We start from the raw sequence: 27,715 nt of genomic DNA, 5'->3' as shown, positions 1-27,715 counted from the left end.
TAGTGTTATGTACCGATAACAATAGTGAATGATAACTTTGGGATCTGAAAAGGTTTTGTGGAGATTTCAGTATTTTCATAGTTGAAAGCATGAGTCAATTGAAGCTAGACTACCATGGAAAACCTGGAAGCACTGGACGGCCGTTTCGTCCTATTGTGGGACTCCTCAGCGGTGCGCATCCACGATCCCGCCTCACGAGATTCCAACCCAGGACCTATCAGTCTCTTTGGGATCTGTTTATGAACCAATATTATGCATATAATTTTTATCGTATATTTGCTAAATAACTAAACTATTCATATTCATGTTCCCCGTATCATGAGCTTTATTTCGAACTATAAACTATTATTATACGATAAACCATTCTTGAGTTATCCGTAGTCTATTAATTACTGCCTCCCACATTCACAGCCACATTTGGCTAAATCTTGTACAAATGTTATTTTCTATTTTATTGGTACGATGTGGTCTGTCTGTTTGGTATATAAACCCAGTATGTTTGAAATATAATGATTCATACCGCAGAGGCTGTTATTGGTGTTCTGGACTTAACTGTTTGGGCTAGGCAGAAGCAGGACCAATAAGCACTCTAGACTGCTCGTACGGTTTTCGTCTGTCACTGTTCCAATTGATAATTCGCTGCTCTCTGATAGGTGGTTTTATTACTTCATACGTTAACAAGGCATCCACTTGGCCACAAGTTATAACAGTCAAACAGCTGTTTCTTCTTAGTATACGATTCTACAACAATAGTGTGCATCCACGTCCTCACCAAAGATCGAGCCCAGGAAATCCAAATCTCACGAATAGCGCCTAACCTTTAAATGGACGAGCTACCATTTTATGGTTTACACTTTTGACTTCAATTAATTTGCCATGTTACGAGATAATAATTTGTTGAGGTTTGTAATATCTGCTTGACCACCAATGTGGTTGCTCACTAGAAATCCGGGAATAACTCCCTCAAAGTTAATTACTAGTGAACACATAATGGTTCTTATCATAATATTGTGGAAATTGCTGAATTTGAAGTTCTACATTATAGACTGACTGTAATTAGATAAACATTGAAAATATAGAAAGTATTGGATATCTTTTTCATCGTATATGGAAATATTCAACAACATGTATCCTAGATCAGGTATGAAGTACTGGACAAGTATGAACCAAATATATGATGCACTACTAAGTGTTCATATCAGTTCAAATATCATCTAAACATATTATTAGTTACGATAGTAACACAAGCTGTAAGCGAAGAGTTTTCGGTTTCAAGTTACAAATAGAGACAGATAGAGAAATGGTGTTAAAAAAAGTATATACACTGACCAAGTAAGTAAACGATGCCTAATCAGTTAACTTAATATTACAATCTGTTGCCTGGATTACAATACTTTTAAAGCCATAAAGCATTTGACAACGGATCTCTAACAGGAAGTGAAATTGATTATTATTATATGATGATAATTATAAGACACTAATCAACATAAATACCGAATAGTTAGATTTAATATTTAGATTTTAGGAGATTCAAAAATACAATTCTCAGTCTGACAGAAAGTTTTACATTACAAAGTATCTGTCACCCAGCCATCTATATACCAAACGTAAACAAAAGTTTTTCAGGTGACTGGTTATTTTTTGACAGTCTATAAATAAAGTTATAATAAATATATTTACAACTATTTACCATCAGAACAGTGATATCATAACAGTTCTTATTAGTTAACCAATGATTGATCAATGAATTGATTTCAATCATCCATAAGGATATTTGGAGTATGTCAGGACTATCAAGTGAGGGATCTTGAAGTTAGACGCAAGATACTGAGTAAAAATGTCACATCGATTAGTGAGGTAACAAATTTTCGTTCATTGGGATGGTTGTAGAATGCTACGTATACTCCAAAACCGGTTATCTCACTGAGTAATGTTACTTGGTGTAGGAGTAGGTTGGAAGAAATGTAAAAGTAGTCAGATTGAAAAGTAACATCAGTTCTTAAAATTATTCACAGTTGGATCGAGCCATTTTGGTAAGTGTGAAATATTTATTTGGTGTCCTCATGATTATTGTAACCAAATGCTTGGAGAAATCGTGTGATACGGTTCAGGATCAATTGTAGTAGCGCAGATGAATTTACTTTTCGTCTTCCCTCGGATTATGAGTTATAAAATTATTTTAAACGTTTTACTCCACAAATTTATCAATTCTTCTCAAATTACATTGTCTACGTCTAACGTTTTCTACTATCAGCACTACTGTTTCTACTATACTGGTATTCTACTTTTCTCTTTCGATCATTTCATCTCACTGTTTCTATGTTGTAGTAATTTGGACCGATAGATATGTGTCAGTTCTAGTATCACTTTTTGACTAACTAACTTAACTTCAAAATGGTTATTCGTAAATCAGTAGTAGTAAATATCTGTGGTTGTAGTGTTTGACAAAACAGATTTGAAATGATAAAATGGGCTTATTATTGAATACCGATCAAAATTCTTTTCTTACACATCGAACTATCTGGTCAGAGTTTTTAATAATGAGGGTCTAATGAAGATGTGAAGGCATAAATTGACAAAATAAGAGTAAAACTCCGGTAATTGAAGATATCTAGAACTCAGAAGAAGTAAAATAGAACACCAAAGTCAGAATTTTCAACATAGCCGTCAAGACAGATCTATTGTGCGGAATCGAAACTCGGAAGACTACTACAATCATCATCAAAAAAGTACAAGTATTTATGCAAGATACTTCAAATCCGCTGGTCAGACACCATTAGTAATAACCCACTGTGGTAGAGAACAAACCAGCTTCCACCCGAAGGCGAAATTAAGAAAAGATGCTGGAGGTGGATAGAATACATATTAAGGAAATCATTCAAATCCATCAAGAGGCAAGCCCTAACTCGGGTCCTCAAGGTGAGAGGAAAAGAGGTAGACATCAAGAGCACGAATAGCACTTGGCAAGAATTGGAAAAGAGAGCCCAGAACCGAGTTGGTTGGAGAATCCTGGTTGGTGACCTTTGCCCCACTAGGAGTAACACGTTTAAGTACGATTAACGTCAAAATGTTTACGTGTGTGTGAATGGTAATATGATATCGAATAGTAATTACAAGGATAATTATTCATTCTTATATATGACAAACATTGTACAACGATATCAATTAACTGATCAATTTCTGTCAAATTCTATAATTGTGGATGTCACATATGCATATATAGGGAAAATTCCCTACTGAACAAGAATGAGTCTAACTCCATGTTTTGTTTCTCTCATAACAATAAGTTTTTCCTAATAATCATAATTGATCATGAAATACTGATACTGTATTTGATGTACAACCCCTTCCACACTCATTCCTGAAGCTAAATCTAAAAAGCCAGACTTAGTTTACAGGAGGAAAAGTTAATACACTGGGTCAATCAGATGTAAGTCAAATAATAAATGAGAGATGCTGATGGAAGAAAGCTATTGGTCAAGATTTAGCTTCAATTTTCAAAGAAATAGACATACTTTATTGGTTCCAAATTTGAGAGTAAAGTATAAATACTTATGTATTCTAGGACAGATAATACATCCACAACTCATTCATAAATATATAACTGTCTCCCTCAGAAAATAAGACCAGATTTACTACTGGTAGAGTATTTCTGTTTCTCTAGAAAGTTAAGCCACATCTTAACAGGATGAACTCAGCATGATATCTGTGATAAGTACAACACACATAAAATTACGAACTAATTTTAGTCAGATCAATATTGAAAACCAGAAGACACAAGACAACGGTCTCGTGCTAGTACTGGACTCCTCAAGACTCCACCAACGGAGATCGAAACCAGGACCTTCGACCAACAATATCGGAATTTTTGTAAATTCTTGTTCCACTATAAAATTAAGTATGGATTGGTCTGATAAAAAACCAATGTATTTAATGCTATAAATGATAATAATGTTAACTAGCTTGTGATATGGAATTCTGTGAGTGAACCTATAGGACCAGCTGAGTATGTTTCATGACTGGAATGATAATTGGCCATGTTGCCTGATAGTCCTTATGGACCATGTTCTGCCAGTAAGTTGTGAAGATATTTTTCATATTTTAAATGATGGCTAGTGGTGGAATACAAATAATAAGCTTCGTCCTATTTCGGGATCATCAATTGTATTTGTCCACTTTCCAGTGTTGAGATTGTAATTGGACCATAGTAGAAAATCTTTTAAAATCAGGACGAATCGACTGTTCATTAATTTCTAGTTTAAAAATAAGGTAGTTAACAGTAGTCAGAAATTAAACTCTTTATATAGGTTTTCTGCTAGTTCATACTCGTCAGCAAAGTATAACTCCAACCTACTCTACCCAGATCCATAGTGCAGCTTAGTCGGCGAAATTCGACCAACACTACAGGCTACAGTGTTTATTCCTCAGTGATCAGTGAATGTAAACTTAAACGTACAAGAAGTTACTCGTGACGCCAATGTCTCAGAGACAACATCCCGGACTGTGAAGCTGAATAAGTCTGGCTTTATCGTAACAGACAGAATCAGTCTCCTCAATATCAGATGTACAACTGGATCCAGGGATCTTTTCTACCAAATTTATTTATTCGCAATAAAAACTTTATTGCTCGTTTCAGTCAAATTTAAACAGTCATTCAGTCGTCTAACAAGTAGAGAACTTGCCACGAAACCTGAAGGTCCTGAGTGAGGTCATACATTCACAACATATCTAAGGACTCCAATATCGGAATGAAATATCTTTCCAGTGTTTCCATGTTTTCGAAACCTATCTTACTGTTATTTGATAACATAAACTATAACCTACAAATTTGTGACGAAAGTCCAGTCGTGTGTGGTCTAAAATAGAAAAAAACATGCCATTCATCTATGAAAACGTGAACTATTTACGCACAGTAACCAAATAATTCTTCTTTTTTTTATATCCTTTTTTTTCTTTTCAATGTTCATGATATGAAATAATAAAGATTTGTTTAAACCGACTGATACACAGCTACATACTACCTGTGTACATGTTTACATAGATAGTGGTATACAGTGGTATATTATTATTGTCTATCTGTCTGATTACAATTTTATCACTTTGATATTGTATACGATTAAATATTAAATGACACACTAGAAAAGTACCATTATCAAAATTGTAGAAATGTTTTCTGTCAAACTTATTAATAATATAGATGCAACGTATATAATTAGATGTTTTGGTAAGCAAAGATGGATAGTGGCTAGCAGTGGAATCGAGGACGCGCGTTTCGTCCTATTTGGGACTCGTCAGCTGGATGTACCTGCATCTCACAGTTGATGTTCACTCTGGGACTCAAACCCAGTACCTTTCACTTCAAACACCATCGCGTTATCCACTCGACCACTGAGTCCTGATAGCCACTTGCTTGTGCAATGGGGTGAAGTTTAAATTAGATGTTTTGTTTTAAAACTCTTTTTAATCCTACTATCCAATACAGATTTACATCTTAAAGATGTTACTCTTGAAAAAAGAATTACGGAGTTTTGATGAGTTACATACTACCTTCGTGACTGAAGTGAGAGGTATTGGGTTCAAGTCTTAATGTGAACATCAACAAAGTAGAATGCAGATATATCGGATTGACCAGTTTCAAACCAAAGAAAACATACTGTAGTGTGGGTTACTGATATCCACATTAGTAGTATATGGTAATGGTCGGGTATTGAATGCATTTCAGTAGAAGATCAATAAGGAGAGAACAGGAACGGCACGCAATTGGTACGAAAATGCATGAACAATTATTATCTGAGACTATGGACGGATATTTGCAGAAGAAACAGTCAAATTGAGACAATTGATTGTTATTTTGCAAATTAACTGTTCACTATATGGTTCTCATATTTTAATGAGATATTCTATAATGTTATGCTTAAATACATTCGATTGTCCCCAGTCGCGTTTTCGTTCACTACAGTACATTTGGGGTTCCATTTCTGTCTACAATTCCTTTACTATCCTGTATTCATCTAAGAGTTGTAATCAATAATTACTTTTTTAAGAGATTTCTATGAAGATTTATCAGTTCAAAGTTGGTTTTCCAATGCAAGATGAAGTTAGAAAAAGGAGACTGTCAGATCTTTCAACTCTGTAGTGTTAAATAACCTACTCTTGGATAGAACTGAATGAACATAAGTTCAATCCAGTACTAGTGAGATAATGGGCACAAACGTAATAGAGTCCCCGTGCTAAGATAACACAAATGTTCAGCACTACTCGGTTCACCAGGTAACAACGGACTATGGTGAGAACAATTTTTAAACACTTTTTCTCATTATAAATTGTAATAAACCTTCCTGTAGTTTACATGTGCTCAACAGCTCAAGCTAATAAGATACACTAACATTTGTAAAAAATGTGTATCAGGTTGAAATATCAACGAGTAGATTGACACTGGATAGTTGCAAAGGTCAGTCCGTGGTGTAAACAACTAAATTCAATCATTTTCATAAAGCTTGTTCACTAAGAATAATTCTGTATTCACTACTGACTAATTTTGAGATTTAATTACCGGAAATCCAAAGAGATGTTGTGACCAGTTAAGTTTGATCATATTAGGATTGAGGCAATAACACACAAATGGGATTGAATGATCACGGCATCACATTATGAATTAATTGAAGTTAGAAATGCAAATCATTGGGTGCGAGCTCAGTGCTTTAAAAGTTAGAAGTTCTCTGCAAGACATGACAATCTTGAGTTCAGTCAATAGTGAGATTGTGGATGGGAACCAGTGAGTCCCATACTATATGTGAAATTAAGATCAGTTCATAATGCAAAACGAAAAAATTCAACAATTTCTATTAACTTCCTATACCAGTAACACAAATTATAGTTAATAAACACCAAGGTAGTTTAATGTAGGTCATGATTAGTATGAAGATTATTTCAGTGACACAAAAAATTGAAATCATTCGAAGAACCACTAATGAAAACTTGAAACTAATTCTATGTTTCGGACTCCAATAGGAGTGTGACATACTAGGTTAACCAGAAATCGGCCAAATAATAAGCACACTTGATATATATATATATATATATATATATATATATATAACGATTCTGTTTATTCAATAAATTCCTTTCTAACTTCTATCTTTTTATTCGAATAATCGGTAGGGTTTCTATGTAAGAAGTTCACATATCAGTATCAACTCTTGAACATCACACGTTATAACAGAATGCACAACCATCACTGTGTGTGTTTTAAGTGAGATCAAGTGTAAAACTAGTCACTCTCGTGTTTGCTGCAGTATTAAACAGAATCCTATCACTTGAACTTTTAGCATAATGTAATTAGTAGTTTGGGATGATTATTGTTCATTGTCATTCATCGTAAAGTAACTGTTGCTTTCCGTGTGTTTCGACTAGGTTGATATCACTGATATTATCTTCCAGGAATACAACTTCATGGAAACTATTTAGACATAAATCTGTATTCGATACATTATTATTACTATTATTATTATTTACCGTAACAAAATTTCAACAAATTAACAACCGATGAACTAGTGAGTCCATCAAACCAAACTTCACCCATTATCTATGTAAACACAATATTACAAATGATAATCAATATATCTTGCTTATCGAAAATAATTTCGCGGTTTGTAACCAGGTTATTTTACTTTTAACTGTTCGGAATATTTACAAAATATCTATCTATCATTTAGTTGTAAAGGTTTTATGAAAATATTTAAAGGTGATATACGTCACTGACTGACCTTATTCGGAGTACCAATCAAAAATCAATCTAAAATAATTAGCTATTTTGTCCCAGTATGTAAATTCCCAAGATTACACACCCATGAATTCACTAAGGATAGAAACTAGAACCTTCTATTCTTACTTTCAGTATTAAATCATTATGAAACCACAAATTTAGCACATATATAATTAAACAATTTTATGATCAATCTATCCATTAATGATATAAATGAATTGAACAATAAAGTACAATCTAATTAGTTTGTTAGATATTTGATTGTAGTTTTAAATAGATAAGGTAATTTTGTATATATAAATTGCTTATAAACCCTTTAATACCACAATGATACACATGAAGTGTAATTATTATTATTATTATTGATTTATATTAAGGCACGAAAAAGGAAGCAAATGTTTTGCAAATATATGAATATAGAAGAAAGATGATTTGGTACGTGCCTATTTCCTTATCACTATGTATATATGTATATGCTAGTTGTTTGAATATTAGTTTTAAATGTCAAGGGGTTTTTAAATAGTAATAATAATAATAATAATACTTGTGATAATGATAATAGTATTCATAGTAACAATCTATGTTGATAGGTATAATAGCTCGCGTGTTTAACATTTTCCATCGTTTACTATTATTATTATTATTATTACCTTTTCAACTGTTCTTCCTCTTGGAGAACAGGTGATTTGCAAAATTTCTTGTGTGGTTGATATTTTTCAACTCGTGAAGAAATGCGAGACGTGCTATATATATATATATATATATATATATTTGTTTGTTTGTTTGTTTCCTATTAAATCGTATATTATCCCATTTAGAAATAAGACATGGTAGTGTGCATTTATATGTGCGTGTGTGGTCCGACGTGGATGATAAATAATAATAATGATACTACTACCAGTACTCACACTAATATGATAGTGAATGGGAACGCAATTGGGGACAACCAAATGTACTTGAGGCGAGACTATAATTTATGGACGAGCCAATCAGAAGCGTTTCGGGGGTTTCAAGGTTACGGCGCTAATTTTATTAACTGATGCTCATGTACGATCGGTTCAAAGAGAATTTTAGAGAAGACTTGACAATTAAGAAGCTACAACAAATGAAACTACTAAGAAGTTGGTGTATTTGTAATTACGAGTATTAAATGACTTGTAGACCTTGTGCAGACTACCGTGATGTTGTCCTTCGATGTAATATATGTTGAAGGAAGACGTTTGCTAGAATAGGAAGCTTTTTCGCTCGATCCAGACTGAGATTAAGGCAAATTATAATAATTGCCATCAACTGTATAATAAAAGCACCAGTAACATTGGCTGCAATAATCGCAGATGTTACTGAAGCTTCGGCTGTTCAGTGGTATGAGTATTGTAGGGACATATCCATAATAAAAATGATAAACTTACACAACTGGAGTACACAAACAATAATGAAGCCATATGGTCGAGGCTGAGAGGATTTTTGTGACCTTATCATGGCTCCAGAGACCAACTATTATGGAGCCATATGGATAAGTTCCTCTACCTCATGCATTACGATTTTGGAACCTTTGAACCTTCTTCTAACCTTGATAAGTTTTTGGACCATATAAAAGAAGTGTATCCACTTTAATTATTTGGTTTTGCATAATATATTTTTACTCTATACTGACTGTTTACTGATTGGCTAACATTTCTCAAGGACACTTAAGATTCGTTCAAAGGTCGTCCATAAATTATAGTCTCGCCGTATTTGAATATGAAATTACAGAATATCTTAGTCAAATCTGAGAACCATAGAGTAAATACTTCATTTGCAAAATATCAATCAATTGTCTCAGACTTCATTGTTACTTCGTTTCCACATCAATCATTCTGTGCTCTCGTTCATCTTCTCTTCGATATTCTTAATCTACTGCTGCCAGGCATTTCACTTTCATTTGGTAATACATACTACTTATATCTGTTGATATCAGTAGCACACACCACACTACTACTGAATAATGATTTAAGTAGATTAAAAGTCAAATACAATTGAGGTTTCGGGATGCCATATGAACATACTTTTCATGTTAATTATTACTTATAAATTAGGCATATTTACCGTTTTGATAAGACTAGTGGATTGTGAAGGATTCGAATCATTGCTATGTAGACATCAGAAAAAAGCTAGTAGGTTCGAGACCGGATCATTCAGATTCATAGTCTGGCATATTACCGGCCAAATAGCTCAGTTTGAATGTCTCATACTGTGAAGTTAGGTGAGCAAGGTTTGAATTCCGCAGTTAGCATCAGTTCCCTTAATGTTCCAAGTACGTCTTGGTAACGAGTTGTACAGTGGTCTTGAGTGCTGTTAGAGGTATGAGGGCAGTTATCACTTCCCGGTTGCCCAAACTGTGGAAGGGTTCTTCTAGAGGTACCTGAAAAGGAAATCGGATTAGAAGTGGTCTTAATGACCTGAGAGCGTGACCGCAGTGCCCAAAAGACAACTGCTTGAGGTCGGTCACACACGACCTTTTTGTGGGTAGTTTTTGTGTTAGCTCCGTTCTTCAAAGGACCTTACCACCGGAGACGGAAATCCGTGGGATAAGGCGAGGTGTGCATTTTTAGGGTCGACCTTTTCCAACCCCACCCCTAATTGTGGGAAGGCAGCATCGCTGTCAAGTTGGTTGTCTGAAGGAAACACCTTACTGCTGTCACACCTCTGTACAGTCAGCAGTACGACTTCGCCTTTGAACCTTGGGTTTGCTGCTTTTAGTCTCACCGCTCTTCAAACGACCTGCCTGGCATGGTAGGACCTTGAGGAACGATTGTCCCAGCCAGTATAACTCAATTGAATCATTACGATAGACAAGCCCGACCACCACGTCAAGGTAGCAGCAACGATCGGGCTAACGAGTTGTAACTCGTACTTAAAGCTTTGTTTAAGGTTTCCTACTGGATCCCTCCAATCAATTAAGATTGGAGAACACGACTAACTACCCGAAAGTTGAAAGAAAAACAAAATACTGACAAAACTTCAAACGAAAATTCTAGATCATCAAAACCTCAGAAGCATCATTATCATTCACTCAAGAGACCATCTGTGTGCCATCTGTGTGTTCTGTGTATAAATAATTTCACATAATTCTAATTACCCGTTAAAATAACTTCAGATTATCTTACTTCCAACCACTGTTATGAGCAAATTTAAATGATCTTGTAGGTTGAATAAAATTTAAAGAACAAATACTGTTGTAAAGGACTCAGTAGTATTAGTTCAGTAACAAACGACACTGCAGATGAAAAAATTGTCCATCATATAACCTCCAAAATCTGAAACTCATTATGAATTAACAACATTAGATTACTGGGAAACCCCTATTATTTACTAAGAAAACAAGGTTGAGATTAACGTGAGCATTTCCAATTTTCAACAAATATATTACACCCAGCAATGTCGCCCATTGCCCCGTTCATTTTGTAGATACGTAATGCATATAACAGTGTATTCTTCATGAGAAATTTAATTTCCAGTTCGCACTTCTAATATTTATGTATTCTCTTATTCAGTATTTCAGTCTACGCAACCACTCAGTTAAGAATAAATTGACGTACCTAAAATGAAGTTTTTAGTAAAAGTCACACTCAAACTCGCAATATTCACCTACTAACTTTATGATAAAATGGTTGAAACATTTTGCCCCCAAATACCCTGGTACGGCCGAAAGGGTGGAGAGTCCGCTCTCCCTCTCCAAATGCTCTCACACAGACACACGTATATAGCCTCTGACAGGGAAGTCCTACTCACTAACTTCTCGTGACATTACTGTTGTTTACGAAATTCAGAAGATGAAAAGCGAATGTCCGGCGCTTTAACCGGGTTGGTGGACATGGAAAGTTCACCTAGGGCAGTTGGAAAACCCTGATTCCAAACCAATGGTGCATATGAGCTCCAGGATCCTGAGGGAACAAATGGCGTATGAACCAATTGTTGGTCACCGGCTACCATAGGACTGCATCTCCTCACGATACTCCACTGCCTTGTGGACTAGACCTTTAAGTCAAAAGCTACGGGTGTGGCCTCCTAAGAAAACCATCTACTTCAGTTTGGTTACCTGGGTAGTATCACAGTCCTCACACAAATCGAATGAGATTTGCGTGGCGCATATGTATCTGGTGCTTCCTTGTACCAATATTTATGTGTTTAAATAAATAAATAAATAAAAAATTAAACATTGAACACATTGAAGAAAACAGAGATAGAACATTGACTATACGAAAAAAAAGAAAGAAAACTTACACATTTTCATTAAATTGTTCGGTATGATTATCAGTAAACTTGCTTGGAGAGGGTTTACTATTTAAATAATCAATATTTTTTTCAGATAAATCGATAATACTTTTTAAATTAACTTGGTAACAATTATTAATTGTTGTGTTATTATATGGTAATGATGTCGGTATTGTTGTTGCAGCTTTTGTTTTAATATAATCAATATTGTTCAATATTGAATGATCATTATTATTATTATTACGATTATTAATATTGTATTTAGGATTTGTAACATTGATTGAAATTTTAGTTTGATTATTGATTAAATTATTGTTTGATAATTGTTGCTTGAATTGTTTTTGACGATTCAGATCAGGAGCTGAAATGGAGGGATATAAAGAGAAGATATATAGATCTGTATCATAAGAAATAGTTATTCTTTTTTTAAAATCAATAATTTTCAGCGAAAACCAAAACATTACGGTTTGTATAACCAAATGTTAGGAATGCCATGACTAAAAACCAGAAAACATGGTAAAGATATTTTGTCCTAGTATAAGACGACTCGGAATAGCACATGAACTGCAAGGAGTCGAACCTAGGACATTCGGTCTAAAACCTGAATGCTCAATCTCTAGATCACTTGGATAGCATCCAATGTTGTACATGTATAACTTCGATCAGTTCACGATTAAACTCAATTATCCTCCTTTTCCCTAAGTGGAGAATTGTTTTATAGCATTCGTTACAACTGCTCACTAGAACAGTTTGTGATTTGAACTATGAAAATTCTACAGTCTCCACAAAACTTCCTGTTCTTATGAAAAAGTTATAATTAGTAAGCGATAGTGTTTTATTGTTGTAGGTAGTAATTAAGATAAAAATATTTGTTGAACAAAATAGTTGTTTGCTGGACTCCCTAGCTCAGTGCATAATGCATTGACATTCCAAATGAAAAGTGCTGAACTCGAGTTTCATTATGTAAATCAACAGTAGGTTATAAGTACATCAAACTGATGTCTCTCAAATAGGATGAAACGTGAGTTATGGACTCCACTGCTAGACACAAAACATTCATTCTTTAAAACATATGGCAAAATGGCTATTTCGCGGACATCTATACAACATACATATTTGGTAACAACGACTGATTACATTCTATCCTACAACGAGATAATTCAAATTCTTTCGACTAATGATATAAACATCCTATTTGTTCAATAAGGTATTGGTTTCATCGACTAAGTGGACCAGTGGATAATGTGGGCAAGAAGCACGTATTCTCCTATTTGGAACTCATCGGTTTCTTGATGTTCACATTGAATATCGAACTCAGTGCCCATCAGCTTCAAACACCGTCCTATTCAATAAGCTACTGAGTTCAGATAACCAAACACAAATCTTTGGAAATGTCCCTTACTTAAACATCTATAAATATTCAGCCATTACAAAATCTGTGACAGTAGCATACAGTAACAATGGAATATTTCTCATAATAAACCTATTTATATCCTTCAAAAACCATTCGTCCAGCTCTACATGCACTCAAACACACACTAACACACTATTTGGACATTTCAATGATTGAAGTACATAAACACTCACTACTAGGTTACATGCAACCACTTTATATAACACATAATTATTTAGTGTATCTCATTGAGAAGGACATGTCTTGTAACAATCATATATACATATAATCAAAATTATTATCGTCCTATTTGGGACTCGTCAGCTGGATTTACCTGCATCTCAGAGTTGATGCTCAACGAAACGCGCGTCCTGGATTCCACTGCTAGCCACTATCCATCTTTGCTTACCATGCTTATTATTATTGTTTAATTACACCACTACATCATATGCTATTTGTAAACATCTATATTATTGTTGTGTTTTTTTTCTATCTCAGTAAACAATCACTACATAGTTGTGAATAAAGACTTCAACACCACAGTTCCACATTCAATCTATGCATAGATGTGGATAATGTTTAATGGTACATTGAACATCCTACCAATTTTGGTTAAAGTGTTACAAATGTCTATTAAACTAGGTTAGTATAACTTCTAACGGTATAATATATGTATATGTATATCGTTATGTAACAATATACAAATTATCAACCAACGGTAAACATTGTAATATACATTCACTATTGAACAGACTGTAACACATTTGGTTTGGATACCTTGTGGGAATATAAATAATTTTCATGATTTTAAACAAAAAAAAAACTTTTTTTTCATCCATAGTTCACTTATTCACTGATTGTTTAATTCAATCATTCAATTATGTTTGTAAATATGACGTTTTTATAAAATAATCATTTCATATAGTTTATACCCTACCTCAAGTTGAAGTGTCATATTTAAAGTGAGAATAATTTGATCCACTTATTAATTTGTAAATCGAATTCAACAGGTTTTGTACCTGGAAGCTAAGACCAGTTGTTTCACCTTGTTGTCGAATAACATGTCGACTATGTGACCATGTCTCTAGATCAATCTTGTTATCATAATCAGGTCAACTTATTTGCACAGGCCTGTGTAATGTGAGCTCGCTTGGCTCTACTTATATTATGTGACTAAATTACGAAATGAACTGTCAATGGTGACCCTTTGTTCAATTTGAAGAATACTGTTTTTGACACAAACAGTTCAATTGAATACTGAATGACTGTTAAAAATAATTTAAATACGTGCGATAAATAGTTTGAATAATTTTTTCTGGTTAGCGTTTTTTTAGCGAGTTGGTTTTCTACGGGATGGGATAGCTAACCCCATGCCCAACCCTCCTCCTTTACCCGGGCTTGGGACCGACAGTCGCCCGCGGAGGAGCTACAGGTGGACGACCAGTGTAGCAGCAGCCTCAGCAGCAGTAGGTCTCAATATAAGCAAAGGGAAAAGCAAGACTCTCCGACACAATACAACATGCACCAATCAAATCACACATGACGGAGAAGCTTTGGAGGATGTAAAAACTTTTATATATCCGGGCAGCACCATTGATGAATAAAGTGGATCTGATGCAAATGTGAAGGCACGAATCGACTAAGCAAGAGCAGCATATTTACAACTGAAGAACATCTGTAGCTCAAACCAACTGTCAATCAACACCAAAGTCAGAATTTTCAATACAAATGTCAAGATAGTTCTACTGTATGGGGCGGAAACTTGGAGAACTACGAAAGTCATCATCCAGAAGATACAAGTGTTTATGGACAGTTGCCTGAGCGAAATACTTCTGATCCGTAGGCCAGACACTATCAGCAATAACCTACTGTGGGAGATAACAAACCAGATTGCAGCAGAAGGAGAAATGAGGAAGAAGCGCTGGGAGTGGATAGGACACACAGTGAAGAAATCAGCTAACTGAGTCACATGGCAAGCTTTCACATGGAATCCTGAAAGCGAAAGGAGGAGAGAAAGACCAAAGAACACATTACATCGAGAAATGGAGACAGACATGAGAAGAATGAACAACAATTGGATAGAACTAGAAAGGAAGGTTCAGGAGAGTGTTGGAAAATGCTGGTCGTTGGCCTCTGCTTCATAGGGGGTAACAGGCGTAAGTAAGTAAGTAACGTGCGATAAAGAACAGATATTGGAGTGAAATCAGACATTTCCGTTTCACGATAAACACGATACTGTTGGATAAAGCAGTTGAAATTTGATAATAATTTTTTCTCTAACTACAGTCAGTATATGTGTAGTGCGTTGTTGGTTATCCATTGTAATCAGTGGAAATACTTTTGAATTCTTAACTTCGTTGATCCTTGATATGGATCACATTTTCACATTAAGATCTGGAAATGGACATTTCGATGCTGGACACTAGTAAGCACATGATTATAAATCATTGACAATCTTTAAAAGGGAAACATTCACACTAATCATTTACAGAGTACTAAAGTAATATCATGTCACAAATCGACCACTGAAATTCGCTGAGCACTGAGGACTATTCGGCATATCATTGATTTTCAGTAAGCGATTGATTAGTGTGAAAACAATTATGTATTATTAGTAGTTAATCCTTCAGAACCCCCAACAAAGGAATTAATTCTATAATTCTTCATGGATATCTATCACGCTAAAATTCGGACTGTTTCTTGATATTTTAAAGATCAAAACCAACCACTTAATATCTGGAAAATCGTCTTGGCATGTAAATCAATAATCTACATTATTTGAAGTTTGACATTATGAACTGACTTCGGTAAGAAAACCACTACAAACTAGAAAGCATTGGCTAACGGTTTCGTTCTAGTGTACCATCCCTCAGTTCCAGTAAGTATCCACGATCCTATCAGGGATTAAATCCAGGACTTTTAGGCCTCATAGAGAGCACTTAACCTTTAGAACATTTAATCAACATCCAAAAATTCGTATTACCAACTTCAGTATATTCGTGATACCTCGTGATTATTTATTCCCAAAGGGTCTTGTGTTAAAACAAGACACTTATCCACTCCTTCTCAGTTGTTAATAATGGCCTAGCCAAAATCAATTCATGAAATAAACTACAATATTCAACCATCTCCATAAATCTAATAATACACTCTGACCTCTGATAAACATTTTGCAATAAAATTAGAATATAGTCTACCTAAAGTTCTCTGCAAGGACAACCACCACTTTAAGAGACAATTAGATAAGTCAATTTTCATGATTATTTTTTTATGGCAGTGTAAGACATTGACAAAAAAAAACGTAATTGATCACCATTATCAGCGGTTTCTCACAGAAACATTAATTTCAGAAAAAACCTACCTTCAGTATTTATCAATGCATAAAATAGTCATAAAAAACTAGAATTTATTGTGTTACTACTACTGTGCTAAATGTTTATTACTATGACATGGTTTTTTTTATTTTATTTTCAAACATTTCATTTTCACTACTAGTCATAAACAATTCATTAACAAGGAAAGAATCAAGGTAATGCAATCTAAAGTTTACATTTGTCCACAGGAACTGATCAATTTCAGTCTTTAGTATAAAGGGAAAATACAAATATTATCGATGTGAACAACGAAACAAGAAGCTTTAACAAACTAATGAAGCTATTTTTAGGGACGTTATTTCATTTAATTCAAGACTGTAGCATTTATTTTTGTCCCTAGTCTATTCTACAAATCATAAGCTTTCGTTTGATGTATGATTCACTGCCATAGCCTTCTCTGTTCCAAAGCTATTGTAATTTAGACGTAACATTTTGTACTCTATTTTCTACTCTAATCCCCCAGTTTTGGACATAATTGTATTTCCCTAATTATTGTACATTGTGGTCGGGTTAGTCATCTATTTATTCATGTATCTTTTTACACTGACCTGAATTCGGGTACCAGATCGAATTTCGGAATAAAGCGAGTAGTGTTCCAATTGTCTTGTCTTCTCTCTCGTGCGTTCTTGTCAGCCAATTAGTGATAAAATAGTTTTCGTCTTTCTACCCGCACTTCGTACTCACGCATACTAGCCTCAAGGTAAAGCCAGTCAGCCTATCGCGTCAAGGTTTTAATCCACATTAGACAAGTTATCCTCGGCACGAAAGTGGGTAGACAGATCAAGGACGTAACAGTTGTTATAAATGATTTCATATACTCTTGGATAGTAAATCCAATCAATTTAAAAGCGATACATTTATCTCGTGAAAAAGAGGTTGCGAATTCGATTTGAAGTGAGGTCGTAAATGGACATTATGACTAAGGAGTCTTGTACTTGGACGAAACCTCTATTCAGTGATTCTCGAATCTCCTGAATCCAGTTTTGTGCTTAAACCGTCTTCAAATTAAACAATCTACACCGATGTTCCATATTTATTTGGAAATTGCAATAAGACTACATTTTATCGAAGAATTAAACAACCTTGCAGTAGAGACTCTTGGAGTTTTGTCCGAATTCTACTTATCTATATGAATATAAAGCTTCTTGAATTTTAACCATTATTAGCTCGTTTTGAAAGCCTTAACACTGATTTCTAATACTAACTCCTACTTCTAGATTCTAATACTGGTCCTAACCCTATTTCGAACCTAATAAGTGGTTGAGATTTCACAAGGTCATTCTTAAAGTCGCTCAAGGTCATCCGTACATTAGAAACTGAAAAAGAGGACTAGATCAAAGGACAATTAATGACTAGTAACAAATTGCATTTTATCGTTATTCAGATTCAGGACATCAGTTGATCAATCTTCTATTTTCCATATGTGCATCCTGAGCTGATTGCTCACTATTGTGTTTTGTGACAAATTATAGTACATTCGGTATGTAGTTAGCTGAAGAATTCGAAATGCGTTACGTTTATCCTGTTCAACACTCGTCCGAGGGATATACCTGCATCCCGTGTAGATATTCACATAGAACGTAGTACCTATCACTCCAAACATCATTTTATGGTCTATTGAGCTATCACGTTCGGGTAACCACAAACACTATTCAGTGAGTATGATGTCTATTGGAAAGAATTTACATGATTTCAATGTGGGTAACTGACTAGATTTCAAAGTTTTATGTTAGTTAGTTAGGGTTTCACTTTAAACATTTCTACTAAAGTTACGTACATCTGACTGACAAGTTCTAAACCGTACGGACTGTATGTCTTTCATTTCATTACCAACCACGTCCAAAATATAACAATTATTTGATGTATAAGTAGATCGTTTCAAATGGGACTTCTATGTGCGTGTGTATGTATAGAGTATAGATCAATCAATGATCATTATCAACAATTAATATCAAATGAAGAACTAATGAAATCTGAGAAGCATTTAACAATTGTTTTTATCAGAAGGGGTTTTGTGGAGATTTAGTATTTTCATAGTTGAAAGCGTGAGTCAATTGAAGCTAGACCATCATGGAAAACCTGGAAGCACTGGACAGCCAACTCGTCCTATTATGGGACTCCTCAGCAGTGCTCATCCTAGTATGAGATTAGTCAACAGTAAACATTACTGAACCCATAAAGTTGGAATAGACTTGAAATTATTAAGTATCACAAAGATATAACTGGCTGAACAATACACAAATGGACTTAATGTTAAGGAACATTACTAATTCCATGGAAATTGTAATTGAAAAACTAAGAAAATATCAAAGTATTACTTTTAGATCTGAGGGGGTTTTATGGAGCATTTAGTATTTTCATAGTTGAAATCATGAGTCAATTGAAGCTAGACCACCATCGAAAACCTGGAAGCACAGCACGGTCAACTCGTCCTATTATGGAACTCCTCAATGGCAGTGCGCATCCACGATCCCGCACTCACGAGATTCGAACCCAGGATCCACCAGTTTCGCGCCAGAGCCCTTAACCGATAGACCACCGAGCTGGCCGGTATCCAACGGTGTATAACTTCAACCAATCTACGATTTTGAGTGACCGTATTACTTTTAGCCAATTAGTATTTTTATGAAACTTTACCGCTCATCTGATTGAACATGTTTATCGAATTTATTACGACTATTGGTATGTGTTCCAGTACCTTTAATAGGCTACAAGTCACTTGTGATACCTTAAATACTCATTCTTCCTGTACATAAACTAATCTTGGAAGTAGAACTTCTTTAATGTTTCTATTTTCAAATTAATTGTACAAATTTGCAGAGTTTAGATATCACTTAGTATACTTGTATATTTTAAACACTTCATATAGATATACAGAGAGAGAGCTTAGTACGCAGGGCATTTGTGTAAATGCATTTGTTGTTGTCAGTCAATGTATTATCAATACTATTTAATAATATCATTGCTACAAATAATAATAATCGACAACCAACAGTATTATTTGATAGTTTGCTGTTAATATTACTGTCATCATCAGACAACATATGTTCCACATACATATATATATATATATATATACTTACCTACTTTCAATTTATACACACATCGATGTATACAGGATGGGAAAAAGTGGAGCTTCGAGTCAATCAAAAAAATTCTCTCTATCAATTGTTTTTTTTTTCTGGCCTAAATCTAGAACTGTAAATATCAGACAAGAAATAGAAAAATGTAAACCATCTAGTGCGTTTATTGTAAAGTAAACTTTTCTCTCTCTTTTTTTTTTGATTATGTATTCGGTGAATGTTTCCCCATTTGTGCTAAAATCAATATGTAACTGATCGATTGATCGATTTAAAAAACTAATTTTGGATTGTTAAATTGAAGCCCTTTTAAGAATAATGATGTTCCTATAATTTAAACCATGAACTGATCTTGGATAGATCACGATTGAAAATCTTATGCACCTTCTGGAGTTCTAATGAAAAGCTATGATCAGTAGAGTCCAGTCATATCGAATGTCTCCCAATGTTCAGTATATATACAATATCTAGCATTGTTTTGCTCATTTATTTGGTGGATGTTATATTTTAGAGCATAATTTTCACTGAGGATTTCAGTTCAAGCTCTAATTTTCACCTTATTTACTTTTTTCATCCGGTAAGTGAAGATGCGCTACAGTAATGTGCTCACAAAAGATACATGTAGATAGCTTTTGAAGAAAGAAATAAGATCTGTGAGAATTTCACTCTCTTATGTAGTACTGACATACTAAACAAACGGAGAAATGCTCGAAAATGCTAGATATCTTACATTTATTAAATATTGAAAAGAAGATGGTTAACCTAACACAAGTACAGTTAGTCTCGTCGAATTTATTGTCAACAGTTTCAAATAATTTCAACGATAGTAATAAGATTTGGTCAACTGGATACAAATATTCAAAAGTATTATGATGAAAGTGGACAAATAGGGTTGTGTCAGTGAATTCCACTAGCTTTCAATGAATATAATAAATAACATACCGATTGTTCAAGGGATATTTTCTTCAAAAACTCTTTCATGGAATTTGGAACTAAGCTAAATAATTAAACTTGAATACAAATTTCTACAGATACAAATATAGATGTACACAGAGAGGAATGTGGGAAGGGAGAGATAGATAAAATAGCAGGTATGAATCAATAGACTAAATATACAAATATGATAATTTAGAGTCTTACATACCATGTACTAAATTGCAGTTTTCATACTTCCTAATACCATAAATAAATAATATAAACCTATTTATTATGAGTACAGGTCTATTGTGTTTGGACAGGCACTCATTGTCTTTCGATTAAGGATTAGAAATACTCTACCTATCTAGGCCAGATCAAGGTATTCAAGTGGTGTTTCAAAACCCAAGACAATAATATACCATAAAGAATGTCAGTTAACAGCATAAGCTATGAAAAAAAAAGTATAAATCAATGGACTAGAAGATTTAAACATGAATGAACAAGTAAATTCATGTGTATATCATAACACTTAATCGATATAGAAACCACTACATACTTTTTTCTTGGATCATGCTTGAGTTATAACAGTACTTTCATAGATTATTAACATTACTTAAGTTTAATTGACGATAACAGATTTTTTTCTGACTTACTCCTTACTTTGCGTTAAATGATATAAAAATGATATCGATGTGGATCGTGGATGCGCACTGCCACTGAGGAGTCCCATAATAGGACGAGTTGGCCGTCCAGTGCTTCTAGGTTTTCAATGGTGGTCTAGCTTCAATTGACCTACGCTTTCAACTATGAAGATATCGATGTAAGCTTAATAATGGCTGGCGTTACTCATAATGTTTACAATATTCACGTATTATTTATTGCTTAGCATCTTCTGTTACTTTTTTCTCAACTTATAGATTGAGTGAGTGACATGTTTAAGAATATATATCATTTCTATCAGTTACTATAGATCCGTGTTTTCATCCTGGCATGGTGGAGTGCGCTATACATAGAATATAGTCCTGGAATACAGTTGTTGATAACCCCAGCCACTTAGAATGAAATTTGAAAATGAAAATTATACTTTAATATACAAGATACTCCACACAATAAAGGGACGGGAAATAACAACTGAGTACTAGATAAAAAAATACATTTAATGAACATTGAAAATACTAGAGTCACCTTTTAGCTGATTAAAAACTTGATTGAAATAGTCTATGAAATTAAACTAACTCAAACAATTACACAATCATTCAACTAGTCACTTTTTATGACCTTTGGAGCTTCCTATTTTATTATTATTATAATCTTCTAGATTCTTTAAATTGCAGTAAATAAGAATACTTGTATGATGGTATTTGTGGAGATTACAAAACTTTCATAGTTTAAATCATGAAGTGATCATAGATCATCATTGAAAACCTGGGAGTACTGGTAAGCCATTAAGTCCTAATATGATACTCCACATCAATGGATCAGGATTGAGTAATATTGTTTATTAATCGGAGCTAAACATGCACACTATTTGATACAGGATTAGTCATGTGAAGGTTAAGCGTTCGGATGCGAGTGGGGTCGTGAATGCTCGTAGCCTAGGAGTCCTATACTAGAACGAAATAGCTGTCCAGTATATCCAAAATTTCAGAGACGGTCTAACCAAGACCAATCCGTGACTTAAACTATGAAAATAAAAATATGATGGTAATTCCAAATGAATTATCTATCACGGTGTTGTGTAAAGGCATTTTAAAATAAGAAAACACTGAAAGAATGTCCAATTTCAATAAGATGTGAATATACATCTTGTTCAGTATAACTGTTCACTGAACATTCAGAGTAGAAATTGGATTTTTGAATAAATCTCAGTAATAGCGGGGAAAGATTACGAGCATAAAATGTATCAACCAAAATTTTAACTTCCGTTGATAGTCACATATCAAATGTTCGAAAAAGTGTGACATAAAATTCTATTATAAAACTGCCCGCTCAGTATATACATATGGCAACAGAGACTGACTAATCGCAGTCCTGAATTTCTAAAACGAGAAATTACAAACCCTTATACTTTCATGCTCGTCGAATAAGTCATAGACTATCATGACTCTGCAGCTCAGTAAAAAACGCATTAGGAGTTTAAAGAGATAGGCATCGCATTAGAGTCTCAGTATAAATATTAACACCACAAAATGCAGGTATATTCGGCTGACGAATCCTAGATGCGAAGGGCGTGTCTTAGGTTCTTCTAATGACCGCATATCAAATATACTAAAAGTTTATTTTGGTAAAATAGATTTAATGAAAGAATAATTTAAACTAAATATATAATTTATAGTATTTGTAATAATGTCGTGGATTAAAATTCTAAATGGTCCCAATGTTTCTTTTGACGATCTGTTTCTAGCCCTTTTTTTCCAAAGAAATAACGCGAAATCAATGTTATCTCCAGTTAAAACTGACAATGGCACTACAAATAATATCGAGCTATTCTTTAAACAGAGTAAATTTTGATGAGTTTAATGTATAGTTTGTTTGAAAGGATTTTTGTGGTTTGTAGGTGGTATTTGTCACAGACTGATCTCATTTGAGGTATCATTAAAAACCAAAGAGCAATCGACAGCTGTTTCTTGCTAGTATGCGACTGTTCAACAGTGCCCATCCATGGATCGATCCAGGATACCCTTCAGGTCTCACAGTAAGCGATCAACCTTTAGACCATGGAGTTGATTTACATTTCTAACTTCAGTCAACTTGCAATATGATACAAATATCTTCCAATAGCATTCCTACACTCAACAGGGTTTAACTCCATTGATCAGCTTAATAATAATCAGAGGGGGTTTTGTGGAGAATTTTAGTATTTTCACAGTTGAAATCATGAGTCATTGAAGCTAGACCACCATGGAATTTCGCGAGTGTGGGATCGGGGATGCGCACTACCACTGAGGAGTCCCATAATAGGACGAAACGGACGTCCAGTGCTTCCAGGTTTTCCATGATGGTCTAGCTTCAATTGACTCATGATTTCAACTATGAAAATACTAAAATTCTCCACAAAACTCCCTCTGATTTATAATCATATGCTCACTAGTGACTGACTTCAAGATGCACTTCCTTGAGTTCTAGTGGGAAGCAGTGACCAGTAGAGTTCAACCAAGTCTGTTGTAGAGATATCAACTCACTGAAGACAATTGGTGAACGGTTGCTCAAACTTCGTGGATTGGTTGAAGTTAGACATTAACACCATTGGATGCTGGCTAGCTCAGTGGTCTATCGGTTAAGTGCTCTGGCACGAGACTGGTAGGTCCTGGGTTCGAATATCTCGAGTGTGGGATCGTGGATGTGCACTGCTTAGGAGTCCCATAATAGGGAGGAAACGGCCGTTCAATGCTTCCAGGTTTCCGATGGTGGTCTAGCTTCAATTGACTTAATAATAATCCACGAACTCTTTAAACTTAGAACACTACTAATAGAACTTTTTTTGCACAAACATACACAAATCTATACATTTTAAACACGATCATTTCCTGAATGATAGTTGATTAGCAAATCGTTTTAATTAACATCAACATTTAAAAAAAAAAATGACAATCGTACGAAAAAAACTATTGAAGATAAATTTAGGAACAGAACTAGAATAACCTCAGCCACATGAAATAAAGTAACACCTCTTAAGTAAAGAAGTAAGACGAAAAAGGTAAACGAATATGCCAAAAATGTCATATATATATAGCGATAAACAAAAATAAACCCATCTATCTTGATAAGTTGAAGTTATTTTTAGAATTTCGAATGAAGGAACAGGAAGAAGAAAAAAAGGAATTGATTAGTTTATTTGCTTTTCTTCCCTGTAACTAGCAGCATTATTACTGGCTAACGAAACAAAATAAGAAAAAAAGCATTTGAATATTTATCACAACGACAAAGATGATATGGTAAGCAGAGACGGATAGTGACTAGCAGTGGAATCCAGGATGCGCGCTACTTCGTCCTTTCTGGGACTCGTCAGATAGATGTACCTGCATCTCGCAGTTGATGTTCACTCTGGGACTCAAACCCAGTACCTTTCGCTTCAAACGCCATCACGTTATCCACTCGACCACTGAGTCCTGATAGCCACTTGCTTGTGCGATGGGGTGAAGTTTAAATTCATTCAGTATTGTTTGTTTGAATCTTCCCATCGACTTGATGATAATTCGTTACCAGTTCAGATACCAAGATGAAACTTTCTCGATATGTAGAATTGAATATAATCAAATTTTGAAATTAATTCCGAGGCTTTCATTATATATGTGTTATATCTAGCGCTTGATTCTTACTATGCCGCGTACTACTAGACTACTTGAACGATCGAACCCGCAACGTCGCAAGAGAGAAGACAGAAGACTAGTAAGTAGGAAGTTTATTCCCCAAAACAGTGTCAAAATGTAGTACGGAAATCTCATGTATTTATAGTTTTTTGACTGAGAGTAAATCATCATTTCGGTCAACCAATAGGCACATAGGGGGTCATTCGTATCCATCCAATGGGGAAGCTATACGTTGACATTCTAGAATATTCCTCTAGTAGTGATTGGACGGAATGTTTTCGGCGTTTTCTGGGCTTCTTGAAGGCTTCCTAGAGTTTACCAACGATCTATCCTTACACCTCCTCCCTTTGAAGTCTGTGACGTATGACTTTCTTTTTGGATCTACATGAAACATTGTTGTTGCTCTCCTTTTTCTGTTCAGCATCCTTATCGGCTGTGCGCTTTCACTCTTACGTTTTTCAAGTCGTTGGTTGGGGCCTTCTTTCGGGCTTTTCTGGGCTCCTTGAAGGCTTCCTAGAGTTTACCAACGAGCCATCCTTACAATATGTATATATCCTCAGAAAAATGCTTGGAAAAGAGAAAATTTCTTCGTTGTATTTTTTTGACAAACAGTTCTCAATGTATTGTTCTAAAAACCTTTCCTACGTTCATCTCATTGTAATAGTAATAACCGAGTTTATACGTTTATAGTCCTTAGCTCTGAATGAAAATTCTACCGATCAAGTTGTAAGGGGTGGTGACAAGTCAAAGTGACACGACATGTTGCACTGTCGTATTACTGAAGACTTTAAAATCACTTGAAACCTATGTCCAGGGCTTCCCAATGATTAGTTCTGACTACCTGATGCTCCCTTTCACTTCAACCCATGCAGCTGAATCTCAAAGGATGAACCTACTTTTAAAAGGTGTTTCTCAAGTTTACCCTTTAACAGCCCTAGTTAGGAGTCCAATGGTTATAGTGGATACTATTTTAGACACTATATTAATCAAGGTGATTCCTCTGTAGCTATCATACGATGGTTTTTGTCTTTTATTATACACTAGAAAGATAAGCAATCGAGACCAGTCAAATAAAATTATATCTAGTTCCCAGATTATAGCTGACATCTTAGTCAACATAACTTCCGACAAATCACTTCAAGAACAACGTAGATATTAAAAGTTGAATATGAAGGTATTTGAAGAGTGTGTATTTCAGATATTTGATAATGCAGACAAACAATGAGAGAAAGATAAGAAATGCATATAAACTAGAGTGACAGAGAACGTCAACTACGTGATTACTAGATCACTGAGTCTTTAAAAGGATGAAAGAGATACAAGTAAGTATACAGACACAAACACACCAGAGTTAACCCAAGTATAAAGAGTGGTTAATGTGTGCATGAGTAATTAGCAAGGTCAAACACATGGGATAAAAAATCCGGGTAATTTATCTATTCAAAGGTTGGAACAAACCACGTAGGAGTGTGATAACAGATTTTCTAGAAGTTTTCCTTCCAATATTGCTCTACTGGGTTATCACAACACATTCGACCACTACCTTTACTACGGTAGGTAAAGAATCCAAAAGATGTTCGAGTCTCTTAATATAGTCCAAAACTGACAGTCAATCACTTTTTTATCGTTATAAACACATCTTGATTCGTCTACCTACCGGCCAAGTTCATTTTATACAACCATGAAAATTCTAAGTGATGCTACTACTACCAATTATTATCAGTAGTCACATAATTCTAATAACAAAGTCGTCAAAGAAAGAAAGAAAAAATAGAAAGACAAATAAAACATTTTCGAATAAATTTACTTAAGGGCTTCCTATAAAATAAAAAAAAGTAACAAACTGCTACGATGTTAAGGGAGAAAATTATATTATGTTATATTTCTAAATAAATCATCATAGACAATTGATTTCCCTTAGGGTCATATTCCTCCTATTACTCGCTCTCTCTCTCTCTCTCTCTCTCTCATTCTCGTTATCTAGTTATCTTTAAATGAGTGTGAATTGTGTCCAGTTAATATGTCAGAGTTGGACAAAAAAAAACTGGGAAACATTTTCGTGCTGAAATTACAATTACCGTTTTTTTTTTATATATTAATCTAAGTCGATTTTTAAACGCCACGATAAACGTTTGCCCATATATATATATATAAAGTGCAGGTGATTTTGTCGATTGTTTCTGTACATACATCCATATATGTGTTCAACATGATCATGTGAATAGTAACTTAGATAGTGGATACTTCAGCCAAAACAACAGGGACTCATAAACTGAAGATACATATATTTACTTAAGTACTTATCTCAAACATTTGGATACAAAAAGTTTTAATTATTCAATTTTACTAGTATACAGCAGTATATCATTGTTAATAATATAATCATAGTTGAAAGCGCGAGTCAATTGAAGTTAGACCAACATGGAAAACCTGGAAGCACTGGATGGCCAACTCGTCCTACTGTGGGACTCCTCAGCAGTGCGCATCCACCATCCCGCACTCGTGAGATTCGAACCCAGGACCTACCAGTCTCGAGCCAGAGCCCTTAAGCGATAGACCACTAAGCCGTCCGGCATCCTATGGTGTTAATGTGTAATTTCGACTGATGCACGAAGATGATC

At 34.6% G+C, this 27,715-nt stretch overlaps 1 protein-coding gene across 1 annotated transcript in view; it reads right to left on the bottom strand.

The window, feature by feature from the left end:
* Smp_138150 (rho-type gtpase activating protein, putative) overlaps nucleotides 1–21,356 on the bottom strand; it is a gene marked incomplete at its 5' end in the record, with an annotated part of 47,326 nt that extends 25,970 nt beyond the window's left edge. The window contains 2 exons of the mRNA XM_018791263.1: nucleotides 12,029–12,380; nucleotides 21,341–21,356. Coding sequence (XP_018645543.1) covers nucleotides 12,029–12,380; nucleotides 21,341–21,356 — 368 coding nt within the window. The remainder of the gene's footprint in view (nucleotides 1–12,028; nucleotides 12,381–21,340) is intronic.
* Nucleotides 21,357–27,715: the final 6,359 nt, after the last annotated feature.

Source organism: Schistosoma mansoni, assembly GCF_000237925.1.
Source record: "Schistosoma mansoni, WGS project CABG00000000 data, chromosome 3 unplaced supercontig 0124, strain Puerto Rico, whole genome shotgun sequence".
Lineage (NCBI taxonomy): Eukaryota > Metazoa > Platyhelminthes > Trematoda > Strigeidida > Schistosomatidae > Schistosoma > Schistosoma mansoni.
This window is presented reverse-complemented; position numbering and strand designations above follow the sequence as displayed.